This window comes from Rhinolophus sinicus, chromosome 12, assembly GCF_057876585.1.
Source record: "Rhinolophus sinicus isolate RSI-liver-muscle chromosome 12, RSI-T2T, whole genome shotgun sequence".
NCBI classification, from domain to species: Eukaryota; Metazoa; Chordata; class Mammalia; order Chiroptera; family Rhinolophidae; genus Rhinolophus; species Rhinolophus sinicus.
The window spans coordinates 19,768,297-19,795,686 of record NC_142512.1 but is presented as its reverse complement, the minus strand read 5'-3'; the positions used below and the strand labels follow the sequence as shown (position 1 = coordinate 19,795,686).

The 27,390-nt window shown below is 52.2% G+C and overlaps 1 protein-coding gene across 6 annotated transcripts in view; it reads left to right on the top strand.

The window, feature by feature from the left end:
* Positions 1-27,390, top strand: part of ABR (ABR activator of RhoGEF and GTPase) — a 173,598-nt gene that overhangs the window by 71,496 nt on the left and 74,712 nt on the right. For 5 of the 6 annotated variants that reach the window (XM_074320133.2, XM_074320134.2, XM_019739466.3 and 2 more), the window contains exon 2: positions 7,331-7,515. In XM_074320133.2, the coding sequence (XP_074176234.2) occupies positions 7,331-7,515 (185 nt within the window). Of the gene's footprint in view, positions 1-7,330; positions 7,516-21,109; positions 21,853-27,390 lie in introns of those variants that run through there. The other variant, XM_019739465.3, reaches the window with a different exon arrangement.

Sequence of the window (27,390 nt, the reverse complement as noted above, 5' to 3'; positions counted from 1 at the left end):
CGCCTGATGCCGCGTGTGGCACACAGAGAATTTGGATGTTCTCTGAAGACTTTTGATGCTGCTTCAGTGGGAATGATGGTCAGGCCTGGGCTTCCCTCCGTTGTTCTCCCAAGGTCCCCCCGCCCCCACTCCCATCAGTTCTAGGGCAGAAAATAAGTTTATCACCTAACATTAGCCTTGGTACCACCCCTGCTGGGAGGGCAGGACCACGCCACACCTAGAACTTTATCCTGCACCCACAGGTTCTTACAGTGTCCAAGAAGAGGTTGGAAAGATCCTCAAAACTGCCCTCAGCATCGGTTTTGGAGGCCGGGAGTACCGGGATATAGTCTGGCTGTGTCCATTGGTCGTTGGTGCTAGACGGTCTCAGGGGAAGGTGGTACATAGCTTGACACCTGTGTGCCTCTACTTTGCGCCTGCCAGAGTTTAAGATGGTAGAAATGAGGGTCAGTCATTTGGATTTGAACCTGTCCCCCACAGGCCAACTCTTCACATTGCCCAAAAAGAGCACGTCTCCATGGTCTGTCACTGGTGGTCTCATAACCTGTCATCTGGCACATGCTCCATCCATTACTGGCTCTGAATAGGTAACCCTATAATGGCGTGTGGTCCCAATCTGCGTGACCCCTAGGATAGCTGGAGGTCCCAGCATTCTGCCTACATTGTAAGTCAACATACGCATTGGGAGGAATTACCTAAAGTTAGCGATATTCGGCAGTGATGTAGCGAGCAAGACCCCACCGTGGGTATGATCCAGATCAGTGGCCCTTGCCTGGGTCCTGCCTGACTCTTAGCTTGGCCCAGGAGGCCCTCTGTGCTGGTCTCTACCCACTTCTCCACGGCGCGCTGCCTCCTCACCCTCCTGCTCACATAGAGTTCCAGCCGTGCCGGGCTATTTATAGTCCCCTTAAGGGGCCCTGCTGTTTCACACTGTGTGCCTTTGCCAAGCCTCTTCTCATTGCCTAGAACTCTGCTCCCGTCCCCCATCTGCCTGGCAAGCACCTACACATCTTTCAAGATGCAATTAATAATAATAGCTGCTGAGATTTATTGGGTGCTTACCATGTGCTAAGTGCTTTGCATTCTCCGGTTTAAGCCTTGCAGCAGCTCTGTACGCTCAATCCCTGCGTCATCTTCTTTCACGTTCATCGGTTTAACCACGATCCATTTATAAGAAGCCGTTTTGTTCCAGGCACTCTTCTGAGTACGAAGAGGTTAGGAAGCGATGGAGCCTGGATTGGAACCTAAGCTGTGTGACCCCGGCATCCTTGCTCTTAGCCACAGTGAGAAACTTCAAGTATCCCCCAAGCCCTTCTAGCCATCCTCTTACACTGTTGGCTGCTCCCTCTTCTCTGTCTCACCTGTGAGGTACTTCTGTCATATCACCTGTGAGGTACTTCTGTCATAGCATCTAGAATGTTTTGTTGCTTATTGGACTACCTTCCTCTGCTGTGCTGTAAAGGTATCACTTGGGCATGTGTTCATTTTAAGGGGCAGAAAACCCACCGTGCGAGCTTATGTTTCCCACGTGGCAGGAAATGAGGTGAGCTGGTTCTAGTGTGGCTCCGTAGCTCAACAGCGTCAGGGAAATGTCTTCGTTCTTTTGCGATCATTTCCTCATGGCAGCAGTACGGCCACTGTAGCTCCTGTGATCGTATCTGCGTTCAAGGCGAGAAGGCCCTTTTTTAATTTTCAAAGCAAAGGCCTTGCCAGAGGTCCCGTCGTATTTCACTTGGGTCTCATTGACCAGAATGATGTCACATGGCCATTCCTTGTTGTAAGAAAGGCAGAGAAAATGAGTATCTTACCTGGAACTGGGTCCATTGCCGCCTCATATAAAACCAGAGTGAGGTAAGCAGGGAAGAAGGGAAGACGGATATTGAGTAGGAGACAAGCAGCGTCCGCTAGTGTCCTAGAGAGCAGAAACCCCGTATTAATTTCTTCCAAAGTCCCAGAATCTAAATGCTTTATAATTGTTTTGTGTTGTTGCCTTGCAGGCTTTATTCTATGCATATACAAACATTTCTATTCTTTTCAAACATAGCGTTATACTGTACATACATTCATTTCCTTTTTCACTTAATCAGGTAATGTACATCATTCATATTTTTTTTATCATCCATATAATTTTTAACGGTCACATAGTAGTCCATCTTGAAGAAATACCACGATTTACTCAACCAACCCCTATAATTAATCATAAGCATAAACAGCCCTATGATTAATAACCTTGAAACTTTATTTTTATGTACATTTAGAATTACTTTCTTATGACTCAGTCGTGGATTAGGTTGGGTTTAAAAGCTGTACCAACTATTAAAGCTTTTGATGCCAGTTACCAAATTGACTTCAGAAAAGTTGTGCCAGTCGTACAAACCCTCCAAGAAGTTCTGAGAGTGTCTGTTCCCTAACAATTCTCGGTATTTTTGTTCTAATCCTTGTGATTTGATAGGAAAATTGCAAAAAAAAAAAAAGAAAAAAGAAAAAAGAAAAGAAATACACACACATTGGCCATTAGTAGTTCTCTTGTTAATTTTCATTCCTTTAACTCATTTAGAAAGTTGAGGTATTCATATTTTTTTCTCATTGGTTTGCAAAAGTGCTTTAGATGTTCAGGAGACAGGGGTTCCCAGGAGAAGGGTGTACCTGAGCTGGATTTGAAGGCTAAATAGAGTTTCACCAGGGGCGGCCGGTGAGCTCAGTTGGTTAGAGCCGGTGCTCTGTTAACGAGGTTGCGGTTCGATCCCCACGCAAGCTGCGCCCTCCACAACTAGATTGAAGCAACTACTTGACTTGGAGCTGATGGGTCTAAGAAAAACACACTTAGATAAATAAAAGTTAAAAAAAAAGTATTCCACTGGATTGGACAAAGGATTAGGAGGGTATTGTAGGTATAGGAACTGTATGTGCAAAGGTCCAGCGATGGGAAACAGTGTTGTGTGTTTGGGGACTGCATTAATTTCATAGGGGCTGCTGTAAAAATAAGAAACAAACAAACAAGAAAACCCACCAACTTTGTGGCCTAAAACCACAAGAATTTATTTTCTCTGTCTGGAGGCCAGAGTCAAAAACCATGGTGTAGGCAGGGCCATGCTCCGGCTAAGGCTCTAGGGAGAGAATTCTGGCTTGCCTCTTCCTACATCTGGTGACTCCATGCATTCCTTGGCTTTGGCAGCTGAACTCCAGTCTCTGCCTCCATCTTTAAATGGCCTTCTTCTGGGTGTCTGTGTCTTTTTCCCTTCTGTTTCCTGTAAGGACACATCATCAGATTTAGGACCCACTCGATTAATCTAGGATGGTCTCATCCTTAATTTAATTACACCTGAAAAGACTTTTTTCCCAAATAAAGTCACATTCACAGGTAACCAAGGTTAGGATTTGGACACATACATGTGGGGGCTACTATTCAAGCAAACACAGGGACCTAGAAGATGTCTGATATTCTATTACAAGGCAGCAGACTAGGACGCTGTAAAGGTAGAGTCGGGTGCTGACCATGAAGGGTGTCGAGCTGAGGAGTTTGGGCTGTATCCTTGAAGTGAATGGGGAGCTGTTGAATCTTGACCAGGGGAGGAACACGGTCAGAACGGCAGTCTGGCTGTCATGGGGAGAGAATGTTGGAATTGTCTTCATAAGAGTTAGTGAGGGCCAGGAGGAGGATGGGAAATGGGGAGAGTTCAGAGTGTAGGAGATGAGGAATCTAGAGTGTCTCCTAGGTTTCCAACTTGAGTGATTGGCATAGTAGGTGGAGATGTTCAGGAAACCATCAGAGAGATGCAGCTCACACCTCTCCCTGGCGTTTAAATAAGACTGGGGAGAGGGAGCAGAGCATGAGTGACAGAAGCCTGGGGGAACACCAATTTTTCCCCATCACTTGATTATGAAAAATTTCAAACGTACATAAAAGTTTAAAAAATGATACAGAGAACACCCGTGTATCCATCATCTGGAGTCTATAATTATCGTTTTTCTGTGCTTGTCTTATCACACATCTATTCATCCCTCTGAACGTCACCAACCTGTCTTATTTTTTTCATGTGGTTCAGAGTAAGTTGCCGACATCAGTACCCGTTTCTTCAATATGTTAAGCATGATTTCATTCACTAGAGTTCAATATTTCGTGAAACACGCAAATCTGAGGTGTACTATTTGATGAATGCATCCACCTGTGTACCTGAAATCCCTGCCAAGATACAGAATATTTTCGTCACCCCAGAAAGTTGCCTCTGCCCCCTACAGTCACTTCCTATCTCTACCCCACCCCCAGAGGCAACCGCTACTTTTTTTTTCATCACAGATTAGTTTTGTTGGTTCTAGAACTTCATATAAGTGGAACCATATAGGATGTGCCCTTTTGTTTCACTTAGCAGAAAGTCTGTGAGAGTTATTTATGTTGTTGCGTGTATCTGTAGTTTGTCCCTTGTCATTGCTGAGCAGTCCTCTATTGTAAGGATATGTAAGGAATACCAATTTTTTAAGGGGTGGGAAGAAAAAGAGGATTCCACCCAGGAGACTTAGAAGAAAAAGAGATGGCAGCCAGGAAAGCACCCAGACAACATATCAAGGAAAACCATCTGGATCTGTTACAATAAGATTTGAGTTCCTCTAATAACATAAAAACTAAATAACAGCGGCTTAAATAACAGAGGCATTTTTTTCCTCATGTAAAAGAAGTCCAGTGGTAGACAGTCCTGGGGTGGTATGCGGGCTCATTGTACCATTATCAGCCCAGGTTCCTAGCCTTCTGTTCAGCTCTCTTCACTGCTGGCTTCTGTCTCCTCATGCTTTCATATTTCTGCTGGGGCTCCAACCGTATCATCTGCTTTCCAAACAGGCAACAGGAGGAGGAAACATGAAGAGGCACCCCCCACACACACACCCCAAAAGCATACTTCTCAGCTAGAACAATCTCTTTTAGCAGCCTTTCTTGAAGTATCCAGTTAACATCTCATTGGCCAGAACTTTATCCCATGGCCCACAGCACTAGGAAAAGTAGTCTTTTCCCTGGCCGCTTGGCACACTGCCACTCCAAATATAATGAGATTTATGTTCCTATGAGGGAAATGGATATTGGCTGTCAGCGGCCTTCTCTGCCTTCTCTCTTTCGAGACCTGGAGGCCATGCCATGGTCCACTGCTATCTGGGGCCTTCCATCATCCGAAGCCCGTGCTTGGCAGATTTCCATCCTCCCAAGGTCCCGGGGTTCCTTCCTTCTCTGAGGGTTGTTTTCTCTGTCTTTTCTGTGTCCCTCTTCCTGGTAGGGTCCTCCTGGGTCTCTGACTGGCTGTCTGGGCTGTCAGGGTCTTCTGGAGGATGGAATGAAAGCAGAGGTATCCAGGACTGTTTGCAGAGAGCTCTGTGGGCATTTGCCTCCCCCCCTGAGCCTGCCCGCTCCTGTGGCTAGCACCTCACTCTCAGGCACCCTTCCCTTTCCTCTTTGGTGAGTCTGCTGACAAGGAGGGCTCTCTCTAGAAGATATCTCTGGAAGGTTAGTGAGATTCCGAGGGGGAAAAGATGGCATTGTAGGGGGGTGGGGCAGAGGCCTTCTCGCCCTGCTGTGACCCAGGCAGCTCCAGGGGTCCACGTGAGCCTCATCACCTTCCCTGCTGTCCCTTCTGCTGTTGTTAAAGGTCTTGAGTGAGGGATCTGGTCCTTGACCCCTGGGAATTGGTCAGTGTACGGGAGAGCCAGTGTGGCCTGCTGGAATTTGAACTGTTGGCCACGCCAGAGTTCACCATCGCTCCAACTCCTAGCCTTGACTTCGGGCAGTCACAGGGCAGCGTGGAGCCTCCTGGAAGCGACATGGCAGGTTAACATGATGTTTCATTTCTTCCTCCTGGTGCTTCTCCCATGTGGACAGGTCTCAGCAAACAGGCAGCCCCCTCACAGTGCCAGACTCAGGCAGAATGGATGCTGCGGGTCTTTCTCCCTCCCGACCCCTGGCAATAGCCGAGTTGGCTCACCCCCTACCCGCCTCAGACACAGGCCCGTATCCTCCACGGCCGTGGGCCCTATTTGCCGGGTACGTGGCATACACACATCTCAGTGGCTGATCACTAGGTCAAGTAATTCTTCACGTGCGGCCTATCCTGGGACAAAATATCCCATGTTCCCTGACAGCTTAACGGACTGTCCACACAGGGACTGGAGAGGACGTCGGCGGGAGCAGGTGCAGCAAGGCTGGGGGAAGCTCTTGGCTGCCAAAGGGCCAGATTGGACTGAGTGTGGCTGCGGCCCGGCGTCCTAGTGACCCGTTGACACCATTCTCAGGCTGCCGGCTGCCTCGGGGCTGGTGTGTTGTGACACAGGAGGAGGAGCCAGGTCCCAGTGGAGACCTTGGCTCAAGCCTCAGACCTGAGAGGAACCGTGCATTTCTCTGCTCATTCGTTCCCTCCACACGAGTGTCCCGAGGTCCTGCTGCACGTGGGCCCGTGGGTGCTGGGCACGTCGTGGCGAAGGAGAGACCCCCACTGGTGGGCTTTGACCGGGGGCCTTTCTGAGGTGCTGCCCTGTGCCCCCAGGAGCTCAGCCTGCTATCGGAAGAGAGAGGTGTCGTGCGTGGGCTCTGGAGCTGAGTGGTGCTAGCAGCCACGGGGGTCCGTAGCAGCCGGACTTCCTACCGCCTTTTCTGCCCTCCTCCTCTGAAGGAGGCCTCCATTGAAGTGATAGAAGTCAATGCCGGCTTTCCAGAAGTCTGTGTTCAATCGTGTCCCTGCCAGGTCTCTGTGCCGCCTTCTCGCCCACACTCTGCCAGCCTTGGGCTCCATCCTGCACAGGGCCTTGTTCAGAGGGGTGAGGGCTCCCTTGGGTGCAGTTCCTCAACCCCCACCCCGAAACCTGCTCTGCCCCTCCCCCCCCAGGGATTGGGCTCAGTGTACAAATGGTACCCTAGGAGGAGGAGCTCAGGAAGTGACATCGCTCGGCCCGCCCCACCTCCTTATTCCCTATAAAAAGCAAAATGGTGACTCAGAGAGGAGAGTTGGAAGCGTCCTGCCTCCTGCTCCCACTGTTCATTTTTAGACTTGGAATTAGGCAGGAGGCAAAGGAAACAGCAGCTCGAAATACGCGACCGACATGCTATTAAGCGGGTGGCAACAGCAGAGCCGTTCCTTCCCAGCTCCCAGCAGCCCCTGAACTGCTACCCGTCCCTGCTGGTGCTGCTCAGCCCCGCACGAAGCCTGGGCCCCGCACAGCCCCTGCTCGGGCTGGGCCGTGGATGCTGCGGCCAGGGTCATGGCCGCCGGGGGCCGCCGCAGGCGCCCACTGCGCTACCAGTCCCTGGCAGCCCTGGTGGAAGACTCTCAGTGGCCTTTCTTGTTCCTTGTCTCAGATTTCAGCTACGGGGCAGACGACTACGACGCAGAGGGGAATGAGGAGCAGAAGGGGCCCCCAGAGGGCTCAGAGACTATGCCGTACATCGACGAGTCACCCACCATGTCGCCCCAGCTCAGCGCCCGCAACCAGGGCGGCGGGGACAGCATCTCCCCCACCCCACCTGAGGGGCTGGCACCTACGGTAGGTACACCTGCTTTTCTTTCTGGGTTTGGGGAAGAGAGGGCTTTCGGGGAGGGTGGAGGCAGGCATCGGTGTCACGGGCCAGGCTCTGCCTGGGACACTACTTGGCGAGCAGGACTGGGGACATGTGGATCTGGCCAGGGTGGCTGCCCTTATCCTCGCAGTCCAGTCCTCAGCCCCTCTCAGACTAGGCTCCTCTCCCACCACCTGCTGCTCTCTCTGCCTCCTCTTCAACCATCTGCTCCCCCTCCCTGCTGGACACCCTCACTTCCTCTTTCAGTCCCTCTAGCAGGACGGGGCCTTAGGGAAGGAACTGGTTCTTCTCTCTGGGCCCGGGCTGGGCAGTGGCTGCGTCTGTGACCTGCGGGCTATAAATGTACAGATGCCCGCTCAGCAAACCAAGGCGGGACTCAGTGCTCACCATGGGGTGGGGGGAACTGCTTCTGTAACATTCCTTGAGGACCAAGGGCCCCCTCCAGCCCTCCTCTGTGGACTCCGGAAGGGAGGGAGCCCTAATGGTGTTCCCCTCTCCTCTTGTCCAATGATGGACGCTCTGCTCCAAAGAGAAGCGTTTGACGGGATATTAAGTGTGTGCTCTGAGACAGGCCAGAGGGCTGGAAATGTGTGGAGGTTTGCAATCCTTATAATTAATGCTGTCGCTGGCCAGGGACTGGTTGTGTCTGGGCCTAGATTGTATGCGTGTGTCTGAGACACATGAGCAGATGAGACAGAGGGATTCCTGGGGGCTGTTTTTCTGAAGTTGGAGAGAATCAAAACTGTTACTCCATTGGGAGGGTACTCCATTAGAGTTCCCAGTCCTGTTTGGTAGAGGGCTTGTCCAGGTGTGTTTTGTGTGCGGGGATCCCCTTTCTTCCCTATAATACCCCCAAGGAGCAGTCACTGAGATGCTGTGAGATACATGTTCCCCTTCTACAGGGCCCAGCACCCCCCAGTCTGGCTGGGGACGGCTGCCTGGTTGCCACCATTTCTTGAGAACCCCCTGCTTCCTTCCCTCCCAGGCTCCTTGGCCACCCTCCACCTCTCTGCCGAGCTCTCAACCCCCTCTTCACACACCAGGGTGGCTGTTATAGCCTTTGGCAACAGGGCCTTGGCAACCAGCTTCCCACTTGGGGGAAGCCACATTGTTGCCATAGCAACAGAGGCAGAGCTTAGCGGCTACCAGGCAGTGCAAGTTTGGGAAGGGATGGTGGGGACAGGTGGTAGGTGGAGGGGATGGGTGAGTGTGTTGGTGAGGTCCAGGCCCCCCACAGCCAGGATTCTGGGGTGTTGCTCTGTCATCCTAGGAAGGGTGGAAGGTGAGAGATAGCCATCTTGGACATACCAGGCAGGATTTTTGCTACTGATGGAGGAGAGGGTATTCTGGGACTTGAAATGAAGGCAACGGGGGAAGCAAGGAGAAAACTCTGGCTTCCCATCTCTGTGTTTAGGTCTCTGACCACAACAGGGCTCAGAGATCCCCTGGGATCTAAGCTTTTACCCCACTGGGAGCAGGTGCAGGAAGATTTCCTGTAGGACCCAACACAGGGCCAGGAACACTGGCTGAGAGTTGAGAACGTGTGGCCAAAGAGAGCCGCTCGCTAAAGAGAAAAGTATCTTTGCCATTTCATTCTCCCCTCTCTGCCGTCCTCCTCGCTTCCTGTCCTGGTTTCTTCCCTCATCACATGACCACCTTGCTGGAGGTTTTATTCATCGATGTTTAGATTCCCTGGTGAAGGGTATGTTCAGGTGCTTTCACTGTCCAGTGCAATGGGTCACAGACATAACGGGGAGATGCCTGGCCTGGAGCTCTGAGGCTTCGGGCAGCTACTTAATTTCAGTTTGTGGCTGCCCATTTTGCCTGGGGGCTTATGAGGGAATAACTTGGTTTGAGGACTTTGAAATCCAGACATGCTACAGTGACAGACTAAAGTACTTGGAAACCCAATAATTGGTTTTTACACTACTGATTAGAAGGCATGCAAGATAGGGGTGAGAGCATTTATCTAACTTGGGGACCCCAGGTGACAGCCTAATGCACCCCTGCCTCCTCCACCTTCCCTGCTGGAGTTGCATTTTTGCCCTTTCTGCTGTGTCACTGGCTCCATCTAGTGGACTCTGCAAGTATTGCTGTTTACATTGCGGTGCAAGGGAGAATTGACACACCTCTTCCTGAGTACTTTAAAAATAAAGAAGAAAGAAAAATGAAAGCTAACGTTTCTGCTACTTGGCTCTGCTCATTTCGCCAAGCAGGTCCCCTCCCTACCAGGCTTCCTGTTTGGGTCTTGGGCACTGAGGGGATTTTTGGACCAAATTAGACAATTGTTCTAGATATTTAGATTATCTGGCCTCTGGCAGCTTGGCATTCCACACCCAAATATGCAGCCAACTTGTGCCTGGAAGCCCAAGGTTTGGTCTTTGTATTAGTTGGGATTCTCCAGAAAAACATAACCCCTGGGGGAGGGCGGGATATTGATTGATTATAAGGAATTAGAGGCTGACAGGTCCCAAGCATGCAGTCAGCAGGCTGGATACCCAGGAGAGCTGGGGTTCCGCTCTGAGTCTGGAACCAGCAGAGCCACTGGTATAAGTTCCAGTCTGAAAGCCATCAGGCTTGAGATCCAAGAACTGATGTTTCAGTCTGAGTCTGAAGGCTGAAAAAGACCCATGTTCCAGCACAACACGGAGCTGGAGGAGCTCCCTCTTACTCAGTGTACTTTTTGTTCTATTCGGGTCTTCAGTTGATTATATGTGGCCCACCCACACTGGGGAGGGCAATCTGCTTTACTCGGTCAACTGATTGACATGTTAATCTCATCCACACACATCCAGGATCTCCCAGCAGCCCAGAGAATGGCAGAAACATGAGCTTTGGAAAGATACACATCTGCTCTCTCTAACTGTGAGACGTTGGAGGAAGTGTCATAAACCCTCTGAGCCTCAGTTTCCTCATTTCTAAATAGGACTAACTACCTGAAGGGTTGTTAAGGGGGCAGACTGGCCTAGCTCAGGGAGGCCTGCAGCATTGGGCCTGGCTCACTGTGGGTGCTCAGTCCCCGGTGACAGGGCCCACAAGACTTCCCTCAACAGCTTTTCGCGGGGTGGGGCGCCAAGAGCAGTGCAAAAGCCCAGGCTAGTAAATGTTTACTGGACAATGACTGAATCTGCTTTTGCAGCCTTCTTTCTGGGGCTGGATTAGTTCTGCCAGGTGTGGAAGCCCAGAGGAAGCCAGAGCTTTGTGGTGTTGGCAGGACACACACTCCTCCCTCACCGGCGCACCCCCCTCCAGCCTGTTCTTCTGTGCAGTACCTCCCACCGCAAGGTGTCAGGGTGAAGCCCGATGCTCTGTCCTGAAGATGCCTCGTTGTGCCCAAGCCTCTGGCAGGGCCAGGGCCACACCACTGGTGGCTCAGTTCAATGGAGAGTGCCTGATTTCATCCTGAGAATGAGGGCCAGGGACTCTCCATCTCAGCGGACAGGTGGGGCATCCCTCCCTCTGCCAGTTCCATGGCTTTACATGGTTTTGCTCCCCAGACACCAAGACTCCTCTGTCTTCCCTATCGGGAGGAGCAGTAAAAAGGGGGCTACAAGACAGAGAGAAGACCTGGGTGTTGTCTCAGCGCTGCCATTTTCTAGCTGTGTGATCTAGGGGACGACACTCACGCTCTCTGAGCTCCGGTTTGCTCATCTGTAAAGTGCAGCTACTGAGAATGTCTGCCTGACCTCGCACAGCCGTTGTGACGTTTCTGTGAGATGGTGTGAGGCAGAGCGCTTTGTAAACTGCAAAGTCTGGGGACCACTCAATATCAGACTCATTCTGTACTTCCTGTGGTACCTAGAACATCTCAAAGGGTGTCTAATGAAAGGCTGAATTGAGGGGTTCAGATGCCGGCTAGCAGGAGGAGCTAAAGATAAGGGTGAGGGAGGGTTGAAATGACCGCCGTTGGCATCCTCTTCATCTCCCTCCCTGCCCCCTGCCCCTCCCCTTCACTAGCACAGCTTCTTAGACTTGCTCTGAGCTCGTGGCTTGTCTCATTTAGGTCCAACCACAGCCCTATGAAGTACATCCAGTGATCATCATTTTACAATTGAGGAAACTGAGGCTCAGACATGTGATATAATTTGCCCAAGACCAGCCAGAGAGGCCGAGAGTTAAACTTGGGTCTTTCTAATGCTGGAGCCGGCCAGGTCTGCTCAGACCCCACCTCCCTTGTGAAGCTTTTACAGGCCGTCGCTGAGCCCTTCCCGGTCTGGGAGGCGCCCAGTTACTACTTGCTCCATGGTCCCCGTTGGCAGCTCCCAGGCGGGCACCTGCCAGTACTCACGCGGTGTTTGTGGAATTGAAACGATGGCCCGGGAGGAGGAAGGAGGGCAGGTGCAGGCTTGGGGGTGAATCGCTGCCCCCTCTTCCCTTCCTCAGTGCCTTCTGAAGACTTGGCGTTTGGGATTTGAGGTTATACAACAAGGAATTTGGTGCTACGTAAATGGAGAGGCCACATGGAAAGCTGGGAGCATCTGAGATTGTGTTCCAGCGTGCTCCCATCTGATGGCGCTCAAGGCCTGGGTTGGGTGTGTTCGTGGCTCTCCTGCTCTTGATTGCCTCTCAGGTGTTCCTTGCCCCTGCTGGAATCAGAGATGTGCTTTCCTCAAGTTGCCAACCTCGTGTCTCAGCAGGCTCGCTCCTCATTTCTCCCCTCCTGAGTCTTTGGTCCCCGCTGCAAAGAGAAGGAGACTGTCTCCTTTCACGTGCCAGGTGCTATGCTGGGAGCCCGTGGGCCTCATTGCCACCTAACTCCAACCACGAGGGGAACCCCCCATTTTGTAGATGAGGAAACTAAGGTGCAGGGGGGTTCCTTAGCTTATCTGAGTTGAGAAGGAGGTAAGTAGGAAGTAGGGAGACTCCCTCAGCCCCCTGCACAGCTGGCCCTCCCTGTCCTCTGGCCCATCCCCCCTTTCACACCTGTCTGAGCTAGTCTTACCTGATGAAGCACACTGGGAACCTGGAGCCCTCCCAGCCTGTCTGGGATCTCCCCCTCCCTGCCAGGGTGCTGGGATCATAGTTCATCGCTACTTCACATCGGCTCATCAGGCCACTTCCAAAGTAACATTCATTCAGTTAAAGTTTGTTGATCTCCTGCAGGTCCCAGGTACAGGAACCAGACCCATGCTCTGCCCTTGAGCCCTGTGGTCTTTGTAGGTGGGACAGGGAGGCTGACTGACCCACATAATCACCCCAACAGGTGTTACATTGCCCCTGAAACAAGTACTGGGAAAGCCCCTGAGAATTGAGGCATTTGGCCGCCAGAGGGCAGAGGCTGGATGGCCTTTGGGCTTTGTGCTCTGCCAGGCTGCAGAAGGGCAGAGAACACCCCATCCGCCGGCAGGCTCTTACCCCGCGGACTCTATTTTCCATCATTGTTGCCCAGTTTCTCCACTAGTGGGTGCTAGTGCCTTCTTTCACATGGATGACACGCTTGTCCCCCTTGGACTGGTTGCTTCCGTCTGGAGACTCCTCACCCTCCTGCCTGTGTGGTGGAAGGATCAGAACAAATGGAAACACTTTCCTAGCACTTACTCAATGCTGGGCACTGTCCTGGGACTTTGTAATAGTAACTCATTCAGTCTTCACTACAACCTCGTGCAGTAGGTAGGCTGCATTATGGCCCCATTTTACAGACGTGGAAACTAACGTAGGACCTCTTCCTAAGGTCCCACAGCTGCTGGTGAGTGGTGGGGGACTCGGCACCACTGTGGTCTGCTACCGCTTGTTTCACCTCTTCCCGCCGGTGTGACTAAGCAACCTGTAGTGTCTCGGTCCCCTCCGCTGTAAATGAGGATAAACACCTCCTCTGGAAGGGCTGCTGCGAGGACTAAGGGACATAATGGCGGTGAGAACACCTAGTGCTGTACCCCATGGAAGACCTGCTCCCGAGGTGTTGGTTGGCCCTGAATCTCTCTGGGATGTGCACTCAGCTCTCCATGAGCCCCTAGCTCTGGCTGCTCTCTGGCCTTCCCGTCCTGCTCTAGTCCTGGCAGAACTGGTTCTGCTCCCGGTGGCATTTGCCGGGTGAAGACCCCTCTGGAGGGTGCTACCTTGGGGGATTCAAAGGAAGGAGAGAGGCACGCCGTTGCTCGGAAAGAGGTTAGAGTGACCTTGGGCCATTTCCCACCTGGCCCTAATCTGCCCTCCCTTCCCCCAGCCCCAGCTGTGGGGCGTCCCCTGTGAGCCCACCTTGCAGGACACCAACCCACCACGAGGGTTTGGGAGCTGAGGAAGCAGGGAGTGCTGGGAAATAGAAATCAAATGGTGCTTGACCCGCTGTATTTGGCACTGGTTACGTGCTCACTCTCCTCCCTCCTCAGAGCCTGGGTTCTGGTTCTGGACTGTTTTAAGCAGGGTTTGTGCTCTGGAAATGGCCAGAGGATTATTTGTCGTGGGAGCCTGTCCTGGGCACTGTAGGGTATTTAGCACCATCCCTGGCCTCTACCCACTAGATGCCAGGAGCAGACCCCAGCTGTGAGGACCAAAAATGTCTCCAGACGTTGCCAAATGTCTCCTAGGGAGCAACATGCCCTTGGTTGGGAACCACTGGTCTAGAAGGAGGTTAGAAATGTGCGAGTCTAGAACGGTGGTTCTCAGGGGGAAGGGGGCCCCTTAGGGGACTGTGCATTTACTAAGTGGGCAAAGGTACGTGCTCAGAAAAGATTGAGTGAGTGATAATGGCCCCAGGAGGCTTATGGGACAAGATAAGTCAAGGCGTTCAGGTTGGGTGGATGGTTTCTATAAAACCAGTTTCTATCAATGTAGGACCTTAGGGCTAAGGGGGAGCCAACAATCTCAGGGTCTTAGCAGGTGACATGCTATAGAGGGTGTCTGTACAGGAACAGGAGGGGACTGCTCACACGAGTCCCTTTTATACTTGTTGTAGTGGAAAGCATTACCCAATTAAATTAAAGAAAATTATGCTGTGTTGCCTTGGATGGCAGGATGATGATATAGTATCTACTATGAGGTAAGATTTGAATAAATATTAAGGAGAATATTTCAAGTGTTAGAATTGTCTGGCAGTGGGGCAGGTAATGAGCTTCCTGTCCTTGGAAGGATTTAAGCAGAGGTTGGTGACTAAAGGTAGAGAGGAGATTTTTTCTTTGGTAGAACTGAGTGACGTTTGGGTTCCCTATAGCCCTAGGAGCCCACGTCATATGACCAGTTTCCATAGGAACCACCCACCCAACCTGAACCCTTGGTTTATCTTCTTGGGAGACCCTTTTCTTGGCCCTGTAAGCCTTCTGGGGTCACTTCCACTCACTAAGTATTTTCTGAGCACCCATTTTTTTACAAGATATGGTTCTGGGTGCTGTTGGGAATTAGTATAAACAGCGGTTGCCCCACACACACACACACACAAACACACACTCCCTCTACTTCAAGGCCATCTGTACATCTGAAAGATGTATAGCGTCTGAGGGAGGAGTCATGTGACCTCAGGTGGGGGAATCAGGGAGGAGAGCATGTAGGAGGCAGCCTCAGAGAGTAGGTAGTGTTCTGCCTGGGCATTGGTCAGGAAAGACATTCTAGATAAAGGTGGAAGTTCCAGAATGTGGGTAAACCTCTGGAGGTTCAAGAAAAGGAGGATAGTCTGGTGTGACTGGGCATTTGGTTCATTGGAAGAGGTGGGAGGTATAGCTGGGAGTAGGCTAGAGATCCCCACTTCTATAGTCCCCACACCCATCACCACTACCAAATAAGAAAAGGCAGTGCTTAGGAGAACTTGACGTGTGCCAGGCACTGCCGTATGTGTACTAGTCCTCGCAGCAACCCTAGAGTTCATGCTGTAATTATCCCCATTTTACAGATGAGAAAAATGAGGCCCATGGAGTATGAATGACTTGCCCAGGGTCATACCGCTGCCAAGAGGCAGAGCGAGGATTCAAATCCAGTACCCAGGAGAGTTTTTTTTGGTTTTGTTTTTATTTGTTTTACTATAGAAACAGTGTTGTGTACTGGCTTATACCCAACACTTGCTTTATGTAATTGAACTCTATATAAGATTTCTGGAATGACTTCTATAACAGAGAAAGAAAAGGCAGAGGGAGGAGCACAGTTATCAGGAAGATGCTGAATCTGTTTCCATCTGTGGCTGTAACCGACCACCTGCCCCTGGTACTGGCCCTTTGAGGTCAGTTATCCTTGGCCCAGGGTATACTGAGCTTCAGAAAATCCAGAGGTGGGGCTTGAGCTTCTGCCAAGAAAATTGGGAGGCTGAGAAGAGGGAGAAGGGGCTTCAAACCAACAGGAAGGCCTGGAGGTGAGACTGTGCCTGGCCCTTTCTGGGGGCAGCAAGCAGCAGAGGTTGTTAACAGTTAGATCAGTTGAGTCATCAGCAAGAGGCGCTGCCCTTGTTTGGGCTGGCTTGGCTTCCTGCTGGGTGCAGGGGGAGCAGTGTCTTAGAAAGAGTAGTCTGATGTCAGCGGGGGGATGCATTGAAGACTGGTCATGGCACTCCCTGCTGACAAGCGTTCAGTGCCTTCCCTTCGTCCTGTGGCAAAATCCAGCCCTTAGCCATCCCATGCTGTCAAGGCCCTGCCTGGCCTGACCAGTTGACCCCTGTCTACCTCTGCGGGCCTTATTGCCAACCATGCCCCTAACTAGAATGTGAGCTTTGCAATGAAACTTTGTCAGTTTTATAATGAAACATTTGCTCCTTGCAAATTCTAGTGCCTCGAATTGTGCCTGGCACACAGTAGATGCTCAGTAAATGTTTGTTGAATGAATGAAAGAACACTCACCACCCCATCTAAACTCATGTCATTTTGCCTCACACAGTTCCGTCTGCCCTGCAGCCCCCTCTGACTTGGCTAATTCCTATTCATTTTCAGGTGTGAGTTTTAATATCAGCTCCTCCAGAGAACCTTCCATGACTCCCTTTTGCTCTGTCAGATATGCCTGTCTTATGTCCCCAGAGCTCACTCTACTTTTGCAATCATAGCACTTACCGCACTTCTTTTTTTAACTTCTTTATTTTCCCTGATTACATCACTGAAAATTCGAACTTTACAGAAATACATAATATAGAAAGTGAAAGCCTCCTTAAGTTCCATCCTATAGTGAGAACTTCTGTTAAGAGTTGGTTGTATGTTTCTCATATTCCTATGTGACATATTTATGTGCACACACACACACACACACACACACACACACACACAGTGGGATCATATTGCATACTATCGTGCAATTTGCTCTTATTTTACTTAGTAAGTGGACATGTTTCATATCAGTAATTAAAGATCTACCTCATCCTTCTTCATCATTCATTCATTCATTCATTCATTCATTCACATCCAGAGAAAAGGCCTGCCATTACCATCACTCTGTATTTCATTTCATGGGTGTACCGTCACTCACTTAACCAACCCCCTTCTGATAGACATTTGGGCTGTTTCCAGTCTTTCCCTGGTAGAAACACCAATGCAATGAACACCTTGCACATAGAGCTTTGTGCCCTCGTACAAATGTTTTTGCAGAAAAATCCTTTAAAGTGGAGTTGCTGAGTCAGAGCGTGTGAACATTTAAAATCACAATAGATATTTCCATGTTAGCCTTTCTGAAAGAGTTATACCGCAGCGCTACAGTTCTGAGACTGTGCCCCTCCCCTGGCACTGCCTCGGTTCACAGGGGTCCATCTGTCCCTGAGGCCATCGGTGTGTCTGTCTGTGGCTGTGTTCTGAATGCTAGCACAGTGCCTGGTGCACAGTAGGCAATTAATAAATACTCGTTGGTTGAGTGGGTGAGGGAATGAAGCGATGGAGAATACATGTGCGAGAAGGCCGTGGGGTTGAGGCAAGTACACTCTCGGTGGCTTTAAGAGTGTGGGCCTGGTGAGTGTCCGATAGCTCAGTGGGTGCCCCTTGCCCAGGGCGGAGTCCTTGTCCCTCTCTCTTCAAGGTGTGGTTTTAGCCACTTCTCCAAGTCCACCTCCTGCCCCTTTTCTCTGCTGTCCTCCAGCTGTGCTTTCTGGGGTTCCTTACAAAACATTTTCCTGTCTTGCCTTCCTCCCTTTGCCTGGAAACCCTTCCCCTTTTCAAGGTGCTGCTCAGAAGCCCCTCCCCCCTCAAGCTTTTCCTCTCAGGCAGGGTTACTGCCTTTGTCCTATGTTCCCACTACTGTCGATCAATGAGAAGACTGCCTTTGTTCCTGTGTCCTTCACCCCCTAAGGCGGACAGCACTCTCAGGGCGGCCCTGCGTCTCCCCAATGTGTGTGTTTGTAATGCCAGGCCTTTTCTATGGGTGTGAATGAATGAATGATGGACAGACAGAGGACAGGCAAGAACAGGAGTCAAAATGGAATCATGTTGTGGTTGTCTAGGTGTGAGATGCTGCAAACCTTGTTGGGGGGGGTGGGTGGCTTTGGGAAAAGGAAAAAAGGAAGAACCAAAGGGACTTAGTAAAAGGGATGTGGGACCTGAGGGAAGGAAGAGTCACAAAATAGCGGCCCTGCCAACAGCCGTGGAGAAGCCAGAAGGGGAAGCTGGTTTAGGGAAGGGGAAGGGTCATTTGGTTTGGATATTTGGAGTCGAGGGGCTGTTGATAGGACTTCCAAGTCAGGTGATCCAGCTGACAGCACAGATGTCACACTTGGAGCTGAGCAAGATGCGGGAGTGGCAGATGGTGAAGGGCTACCATTGGCCTAGAATGAGACGGGATGAATTCTCTAAGGGCTGAGGCCTGGGTCCTGAATGGGTGACTCCGCATTTCTAGGAGGCAGGAGAAAGAAGGGCCAGTCTAAACCAGAGTGGTCAGAAGTAATACGAGCATGATCACAACAGCTGGGGGAATTTGAGAAGATCCAGGCTACAGAGGCCACGGAGTAGAGAAGGAGGCTTCTGACTTTGGAAAAAGGCAATTTAGGGGACTTTGGATTGAGCTGCTTCTCGAGAGAGGATCCTTAGGAGCCAGGCTGAAGGAGGTGGAGCATGGAGGACGAGGGGAGGAAGCTCAGGGCCGGGGCTGGCTCAGGACATTTGTAAGGGAAAGGGAGGGAGCATCAGTGGGACTTGTGAGTCATTTCCCCTCCAGGGGGAGGACTTAGGACCTCTGAGTGGAGTCTGTGTGCCCGCTGGAGATGGAAGGGCATTCTAGTTATTCACTGGAATTTCCAGCCAACTGGGATGGGGTGGAGTAGAGATGCTGTAGATATTCAGGGAGCAGCTTCTGAGAGGTATCAGGGTTTGGGGAAGAAGTGGGTATCAATCTTGTCATTCTGGATAGGGACGTGGGGAAGGGAGTTAGGGATACTCTAGATTTCTAAGGGCACCTCATGCTCCCTTGTTTGGGGAAACAGACATAGGAGGGGCGCTTGGGTTTGAAGGCCCTTCTCTCATGCCACCTGCTTGTCTGGGGGCAGCCTGCAGGATGGGACACAGAACTTATGGCACAGAGCCCTGGGCTGGCACACTTGTGTCCTGGGGAATGCTAGGCTTGGTTGTTCCCAAGCCCTGGGAACAGCCTCACCCGCCCAAACCAAATGAGGAATTATGGCTGAAAGGGCCCTTCAGATGTGCCCTGGCTATTTATAACCCAGCTAGGGCAAGGACGGGGAAAACCAAGGATTGAGGGAGAGGGTGGGGCGTGGGGTGGGGTGTGGCTCAGTGGAACCCTGTCAGCCCAGAGGCCCCAGAGAGCCTGCCCAAAATCCCTTGTAATCAGCTTTGGTGACAGGGAGGAGCCTGTCACTGGGGAGGACAGGTTCTCTGCTCTAATAGAATAGCAGGAGCCTCTTCCCCCCCCCCCCCCCCCAGAGCTTAGAGTGTCTACAGACTTTTTGGGGGAGTTGGGATAAGAAACCAGGTTCATTCTTCTCCTTTTCCCTTCTCTCTCCTCTTCAACCCTCTGCCCAGTTTGGAGGCTCAGGCGAGCGCCCTGTTTTCAGCTGAGGTACCCAGTGGAGAGGAGAGGTGCTGACACCAGGTGGGCCAAAGATGGTGCACAGGTGACCCTCTTTCGGAACTCCTTTACAAATCAATTCCAAAGAATGTGACTCTTCTTCCTGTGGCCACACAGCTGCCACCTGACAAGGGTTGTGACGTGTGTATAAGGACGCTGATGGTAGACACACGAGAAATGGATGGACAGCTCAGATGCTGTATCATGAAGAGCCACAGTAGCTGGTCATGGCACCTGTGTACTGGGAGAGAGAATTGTGAGCTAGAAGCATCAGGAAGATTTCAGAGGAGTCCCTGGCTAGAGATATGGTGGGGGGGGGGCTAGTGGGAGATTGGGGGGGTTGGCTTGAGTGGGGCTGGAGCTTTGGGGCTCACCACCCAGAATCCTGAGTTTTCACTTGATCTACCTAATTGGTGGCACCTATTATATAGGTTTAGAAAGGTAAGGGGTGGGTTGCTAGTGTATGAAGCCGAATTTGATTCCAAGACGTCAGGTCCAATGAGGAAAGGGGACAGAGGAGATAGTCAGGGAACCCGCTCCCCGACACAACTCCAATTTTCCCTCAAAGAAACAACCAGCTGCAAGAAGGTAGCAATCTTGTCTGTGGGCCTAATTCAGTGCACAGATGTATTTCATTTTGACCGCACCAGGTTTTTTTGTGTGTTTTTTTTTAATGTAATTTATCTGCCATCATTTTAAAATCGAGAGCTATCACGTAAGAACCTGGATCTCCAGCTTTTCTTGAGCAGTCCTTGATGGAGCAGCCTTGAGCCTGTGTGGCCCCTGGCAGCCAGGAGCTGGAGCCCAGTGGTTTCTGCAGTTCACACAGTACCCAGCTGGTTCACCTCACTGATTGATCTTATCTGCACCATCATGGGTACTGGAGTTTGCAACCTTTGCCCTAGGTGTTGTGTTGTGAAAGAGCTTTTGTAGGTGCTTCCCCAAACTTCTCCTCCATGAGAGTGGGTGCATGTCCATCTCAGGATCCCAGCTAGGATCGCTTCACCCTCTGGAGGGATTCAGCTTCAATAACTGTTCAAGCAGCCAAGGGAAGCGAGCTAAGGGTGGGCAGGGCTTGCCCTGTTCCCTGTCCTGGGTCACGTGCACCCTCTCCTGTGGGGTTGGCTCTAATGGGCCCAGGCCCCACTTGAGGGAAAAGAGCCCCAAGGAGGTGGTTTTGCTAATCTCAGCAGCATCTAGGAGGCGAAGTTGCGGCACCTGCAGCGTCCAAGGCAGCCCTGCTGCAGACCCGGGCTGGCACTTGTGCCTGCTGTGGTGAGGCAGGTCAGGCCTCCTTTGCATAAAGCCTTGTTCCTCCAACCCTGTTGGGTCTAGAAACTGGACTCACCAGGCCTTGGACTCCCTTTCTTAAAGGTGTCAGAGCCTGAGGCAGAGGTGAGAAGGTGACTCAGGCTTGTGGGGATCCCAAGGTGACACTGAGGTTGGCCCAGGTCGTCCACGAGGCTGTGCGGGCAGCTGCTCCTCTGCTCCTCCCCCTGCCGGCACGCTGGGCTCTGGAGAGGGGCTGTAAATAAAGCCTGTCTCTGGGAGGCAGACCTCCCCCTGCGACCGACCGGCCCGTCTGCGGCCTCCTCGCCCCTCCTCCGCGCTCCAGAAGCCTCTGCCAGCCCGCTGGCCCGGTGACCACAGAGAGGGAACGGCTCCACCTCACAAGTCAAGTCGTGCATTTCCTGTGTATTAATAGCAAACGCGAACCTCGCAGCCCAGAAAGGGCGGGATCGCAGGGGTCGGCGGCTGCACAGACCTCGGGAGCGGCGGCCAACGAGCGCGGGGCCCCGCCTGCGCCCGGCCCGCGCGCACAGCAGGAAGGGCCCGGCGGCCGCGCAGGGGCGCCTCCTGCTCCGCCGGCGCGCCTTCCTCCACTGACAGCCCTGACATCGAGGCGGCCGCGGCCGCCCGGAGCTCCGCAGAGAGGCGGCCAAGGCCTGCGGGACTGCCCTGGAGGACCCGCTCCCCCTTTCTCAGGGTGGGGACGCGCGCGAGGCCGGCCCGCAGCCCCGCGCTCAGGAGGGCTGGGAAGCTGCTGCAGGAAAAGGTTCATAATGGAGCCTTTCATCGGGAGCCGGTGGCCAGGTGCCAGGACTGACTCCAGGGAGGCCAGCATGCTGGTTTAGGCCTGCCCTGCACGCTCTTCCCCTCCTTGCCCGCCTGCCTCCCTCCCGGGCGGCGGCAACGGCTTCTGCTGCTGTTGCTGCTGCGTGGACCCTGCTTCCTGTTTGCCCTCCGCGGCTCCGGCTGCCATGGAAGAGGAAGAAGAGGCGATAGGCTTTTTGGACAAGGTTCTGGAGGATGAAGATGTGTTTCTCCTGGAGGAATGCGAGCTGGGAACCCCGACCAGCCCTGGCTCAGGGTCCCCCTTCTTGGTGGCTGTGAAGGTGGGAATGTGACACGCCCTGGATGCTTGTCGGGGGAGGGGGCAGGGCTAGCAGTTCCCTATCTACTGCCGAAGCCGTGTGCGGGCAGAAATGGCTGATTGGTGCACAAACCTCACTCAGTCTGAGAGAGGCTGGCACATGCCTGCGAGGGGATGTGAGGGGCTGTGCTCTCTGGCAGCTGTTCCTGGGGGAGAAGGGCCGTGCCTGCCTCCTCTGGACCAGTTGTCTTCAGGGCGAGTGGTTGTTGGCTTTCCCCAGGCCAGCTGTGCTGGGGGCTTTCTCTGACAGTGACATGAGTCACCTGGTGGGCACGTCAGTGGCGTGAGCCTGCTGCCCCAGAGGAACTGGCTGATGTGAAACCAGGAAGCCATACTTCATTGTTTCCATGGCAACAGTGGTATAAGTGCACTTAATGAAGTTCAGGCAAGGGGGTCACTCTTCCTAGGAAGGAGATTTGGTGAATCTGGGTGAGGGCAAGAGAGCATTTGGAGAGAGAGCGAGCCGGAGATCACTGAGCTTCCTTGACAGAAAAGAATTGGATCCGCTGAAGAGGGGGAGGTGACAACTGGCTTTGAGGCAGGAGCCAGGCGGGTAGGCCCTTTTCCTAAGGCGGGCATAGGCACGAAGCATCTGCTGGACCCCAGCCCACCCACTCTGGAGCTGTGGGCATGCTCAACAGCAATGCCCCATAAGAGAAGTTGCCTTGAAGGTAGAGCAGAAGAGGAGTGGCTGCATCAATCCCTTCCCTTCTCTTCGCCTCCTCCTTCCCCTGGAAACCACACCAGTGCTGCTTGAGGCATGGCCCACCAAACCGGTCTTTCTCTCTCCTAAGACCACTTCTAAGCGCGCTAACCTCAGCCTTGTGCTCACCTCTTCTCTGTTCTGTGGCTAGGAGGGCCAGTTACAAAGTATGGCCGGGAGTTTGCAGCCTGCAAGCCAGGCTGCCTAACAGAGAGCAACCATCTGTGGACCCCAGGCAACACTGCACCCTAGAGGGTGTGGTGCACAGAGCAATGCCTTGGGCAGGAGGCTGTCACTGCGCCTCTCCCAGCCTCTTTGTCTCTCCTGTAAAATGGGGCTCACAGCCCCACCCCACCCATGATATAGTGTGGTTCTGAGGAGGAGCTAATGGAGGTAAAAATAGACTGCAGGCCCACAGTAGAGGTAGACGGCTGTTGTGTGGAGTGTGGGTGGAGCGATAGCTGAAGGCCTGGGTGCAGAGCAGAGAGGAGCTGGAATGGGAGGCTGGCAGGGGCTGGCGTTCCACTCCTTGTTCTCTCATCTGGTGCTAGCTCGGGGCACTGGGAGTAAGTCACGTTCTTCAATGGGCCCACGAAGGCCTGTGTACTTAGGGTCTGACCAGCCTCCCCACAAGGAGAGGATGCGAACATGTCTGATTATGAACAAGGAGTTCTGGCTGGGAGCTCAGTAGTGTGTGGATCGAAGTATGTGGGGTTCCTAATGGGCCTTCTCTGAGCAACGCTTCCCAGCACAGATGGGGTTCCGCTCATATGATGCCATGTGGGTCCACCCTTACTCTGGTCTCTGGCTTATACCTCAGTCTTAGCCCATAGTTTATTCTGCTTGGAACTCTAGACATCTGCCTCGAGCATATCCTGTTCTCGAGGGCAAGGGCCACATTGTATTTATTCATTGCGGAATGCTGCATGGTGTTTGGTGCTTGGCTGGTGCCCAGTGAATTTGTCAAGTGAGTGAGGCTTGATGAGGCCTGCAAAGGGTGCACCATGTCCCTGGTCTTGTTCCATCTCAGACATGGTCTAAGGAGGCAGCACATGGGTGCCTGGGCACATATCGCCCCTAAACACACTGACCCTCCTAGATCCTGTTTCCTCCTCTCTACCTTGCTGCCTCAGTGCTCCTGGACTGGTCTCCAGCATGGCGGGAGGGAGCCTTTCCTGGGAGTTAGGGAATTCCAGGCCCCCTCTCCCGTCCTGAACCCCTGTAGGATGCTCTCCACCTCTACCAGGCTTGGCCACTTGAGAAGATAAGCAGGGTGGCTGCAAAGAGGCGGTGAGAAACCTTGTTGATTCATCCAACAACACCCTCAGGTTGTGTTCTAGTCAAAGCACGCTGCCTGGCATGGGGAGGAGATGAGACGAACACGGTAGGGTCCTTTCTCACAAAGCGTTCACAGTTCAGGGCAAGGGGCCAAGTGCACAGATAGTAGGAATATAATGAGAAAGTAGTCAGGGCCATGAGAAGGATTCTGATAAAAGGGAACTAAATTCGGGGGAGGAGATGCCACTTCTCGTTGAGTCAGGGCTGGACTGGGTGCAAGGGGCATTTCTGGAGGGTGTGCTCCCGTCCTGGGCTGCAGACGGTCTTGGCCAGCTCTTGTAAGATAGACATTTCCCAGCAGCTGGTAGGAATCCAAGACAGTTCTCTCTCTGCTATTACTTTACTTCAAGAGCACTCACCTTAAACAGTCATCGTGTTCCTGAGCATGTGTCCAGGTGCCAGCCCTATAAATCAATCCTGTTTTCAGTGTCATTTCCCAGATGCTTCATCTTCCTGGGGGACAGATGTGAGAAGATGACAGTAGTTTTCCCTAGAGCTGGGGTTGGTGCTTGCTGTATCTTTTAACCCACATTTCCCTTTGAGGAGTTAATGATCGTAAAACTAATAATGCGAATACCGACAGCAATATCACCTCCCATCTGCAAAGTGTTGTATGCTTTCCAAAAATCTTTCATACAATTCTATTTATTGGTACGTATGGCTGATAGGGACCTTCCAGTATAAAAGCTGCGATTTAAGGGAACTCATGTCAGGAATAAAAATCCTTTTGCAATGCAGATTAACCCTTCAGGTGTTACTCTGTGCCAATTTTTAATGGGTTGTCTGAAATGCCTGTATTGCTGTTTCACCTGTCCGGGTCTCTTTTTCTTCCACAAGGAGTGATGACTGTGCCTGGGCCCCCACTTGGGTATTTCCCAAAATGGGGGCCACATATGTGATGATTTAAGAGATGATTTTAGGTGGCTCCTGGCTATATTAATATATTTTGCATTTTAATAGTTAGGTATATATTTTAATGTATATTAGAAAAAAATATGACTTGCACATCTTTCCCATGATGTCAGAAGTCATACATGGCATGAGGCTGTGCTTTTAAGAAGTCAGTTGTTGAAAAGAACAGTATGAAGGAAATAACAGTGCATGCAGGTGGTGTGTGAGTATGACAAAACTACAACGTTGGGATATGAACAACTGAAGTTTAGAAACATTGATGGACCCATGGGACCTGTCTGAAGCTTCAGATGGCCGGGAGCCCAGAATACAGAGATCCACCCTTCAGGAGAGTGGGGCCGCTGGAATTTGGGCTTCGTTCCCCAGCAGTTGCCCCTGTCCTCTCGGCTCTATATTCTGCTGAGGAATTAGCTGACAGACACCTCCCTGGTGCCTGGCGCTATGGACAGGAGAAGAGTGGCTGGACGTCCCTGCGTTGTCTCAGTTCATAGAGGGGCCAGCTGACCTGAGGCTGATGCTTGGCATGGACACAGCCCCTAGACCCAGTGGCATTGACTTTGAGCAGATGCTGCTGGGTGCTCCTTGCAAACTGGGGTGGCCCATGAGCTGAATTCTGCTGTCTGCACAGCCACTTGGCCTAAGGCGGCCCTGCCTGTTCAGTCCTCACTGTTGCCTTGGAGGAGATCAAAGCGCCTTGGCCTAGAACCAAACCTTGGAGGTTTTATTTAGCCCTACTGTAGTAGTCCAGGCCAGAGCTGGCCAAGCCTTACTTGTAAGTACTGTCTCTCCCAGAGTGACTGGACTGGACTTGGAGGCTTTGAGCTGACAGATTTTCAGCCCATCAGATTGTGTAAAATATCGGGAGTGAATGATCCCACCGTGGCTGTGTTTCATAAGCTCCACTTGGGGAGGAAGTGAAGACAGTGTTACTGAGAAGGCAGCTGTCATGCGGGAGACCCTGCTCGCTGCGCCATTTGTCATGCAGGGAGTCCGGCGGGGTCTCTGGTCCCGCTCCCCATACAAGAATGCAGGATATGGTGAGGCCAAAAAGGAACACCCACGGAGCCATAGGTAGGGGAGTCATACCACTATATTCTCTCTGGCGGCACTATACTCTCACTGGAGGCTGGATCCATACTGTCCGCAAACCGCCATCCACACTTGCCAGCCCAGCCGCCATCTTCTTGCTAGCCCCCGTTCTTTTTTCTCTCCTCTTCTCTTCTCTCTGCTAGCGTAGCCACAGCAGTTATATTGTGGCCAATGGCTCACTGGTTACAGCTGACGGCCAACTAGCCACAGCTGATGGCCATGCAATCACAGTTGGCCATTTACTACCTGAGCCAGCACCTGTCTATGTGAGGCCGAGAGCCTGGAAACTACTTTCTGGGGCTCTGCCCCCACAGCAGCTTTCCCATGCTGGGGGACTAGCAAGCAGCATGGCGTAGGCTGTGGGACCATGAACTCTTTAGAGGACTCACCCTGGGGTTTCTGGCCATGTGGGCACCTCTAGAGGGCTCTGTGGGGACAGAGACTGTCTCCCTCACTTGTATTCCCGGTGCCTGGCACCTAATGGAGAATGAATGAATGAATGTATGTTGAGCCCTGGCATTTATGAGGTAAGGATAGCCTCACAAGGATTCAAGAAACAATTGTGAATTTCCGGATGATTCTGAACCAGGAACATGTGGGGTCTGAGGAAAGCAAAGAAACGATGGAAGAGGTTTTTGGTGGTAGCTGAGACGAGACCCCCTGTGGTAAAATGCACAGAATTTAATTTCACCTCCTTTCATAGCATCTCCACCCTCACGCCAGTCAAAACATCAGAATGAATGTGGCCCAGAGTGGGGGGACTCTTGGGGGTGAGATCTTATTCCCGTTTGGGGAGCCCTTTCAAGATTGGACTCTGAGGTGGGGGTCTCTTGAGGAGAGGGTCTTGCTGAAATGGGCTGGCACAGGGGTCTGTGCTCATGCCAGGGTGGCTGAAGGCTTGGCGGGAGCCGCAAAGCACCAGGTCTTCATCCGGGTCCTCGTCCCACCAGCTGTAGAGTTAAGCTCACAGTGTGCCCCACGTGACTTCCAGGCTCTCAGGCAAATCCTCGGTTGGCAGGGAATAAGAGGAGAATGGGACACAGCTGGGGAGCACGGCCCCCAACATGGAGGGTGACTTCCCATGTGTCAGGATGGAGAAGCAGCGTGGTTTGTGTGACGTGCAGAGAGGCCGCCTCGGGTCTGACCTTGGGGGGCTGGGGCTGGGCCCTGCTCCAAGCTCTGATCTTCTTTCTCAGAGGGTGTGCTGTCCGCCTGCCATGTGGACAGCTCTAGGAAGGGAAGCTGGCAGTTTCCACTCTCTGTGACTCGGGAATGATGGTAACACCTTCCAGACTGTGGGATTCCCGGGAGTTCATCCATGGAGAGCACTTAGAACAGTGCTGGTACCTGTGAAACCATCAAATAACTATTGCCCTTCCCCAAAGCTTGGCATCCATACTTGTTTCCTAATGCCACTGAAACAAATAACCACACATTTAGTGGCTTAAAACAACACAA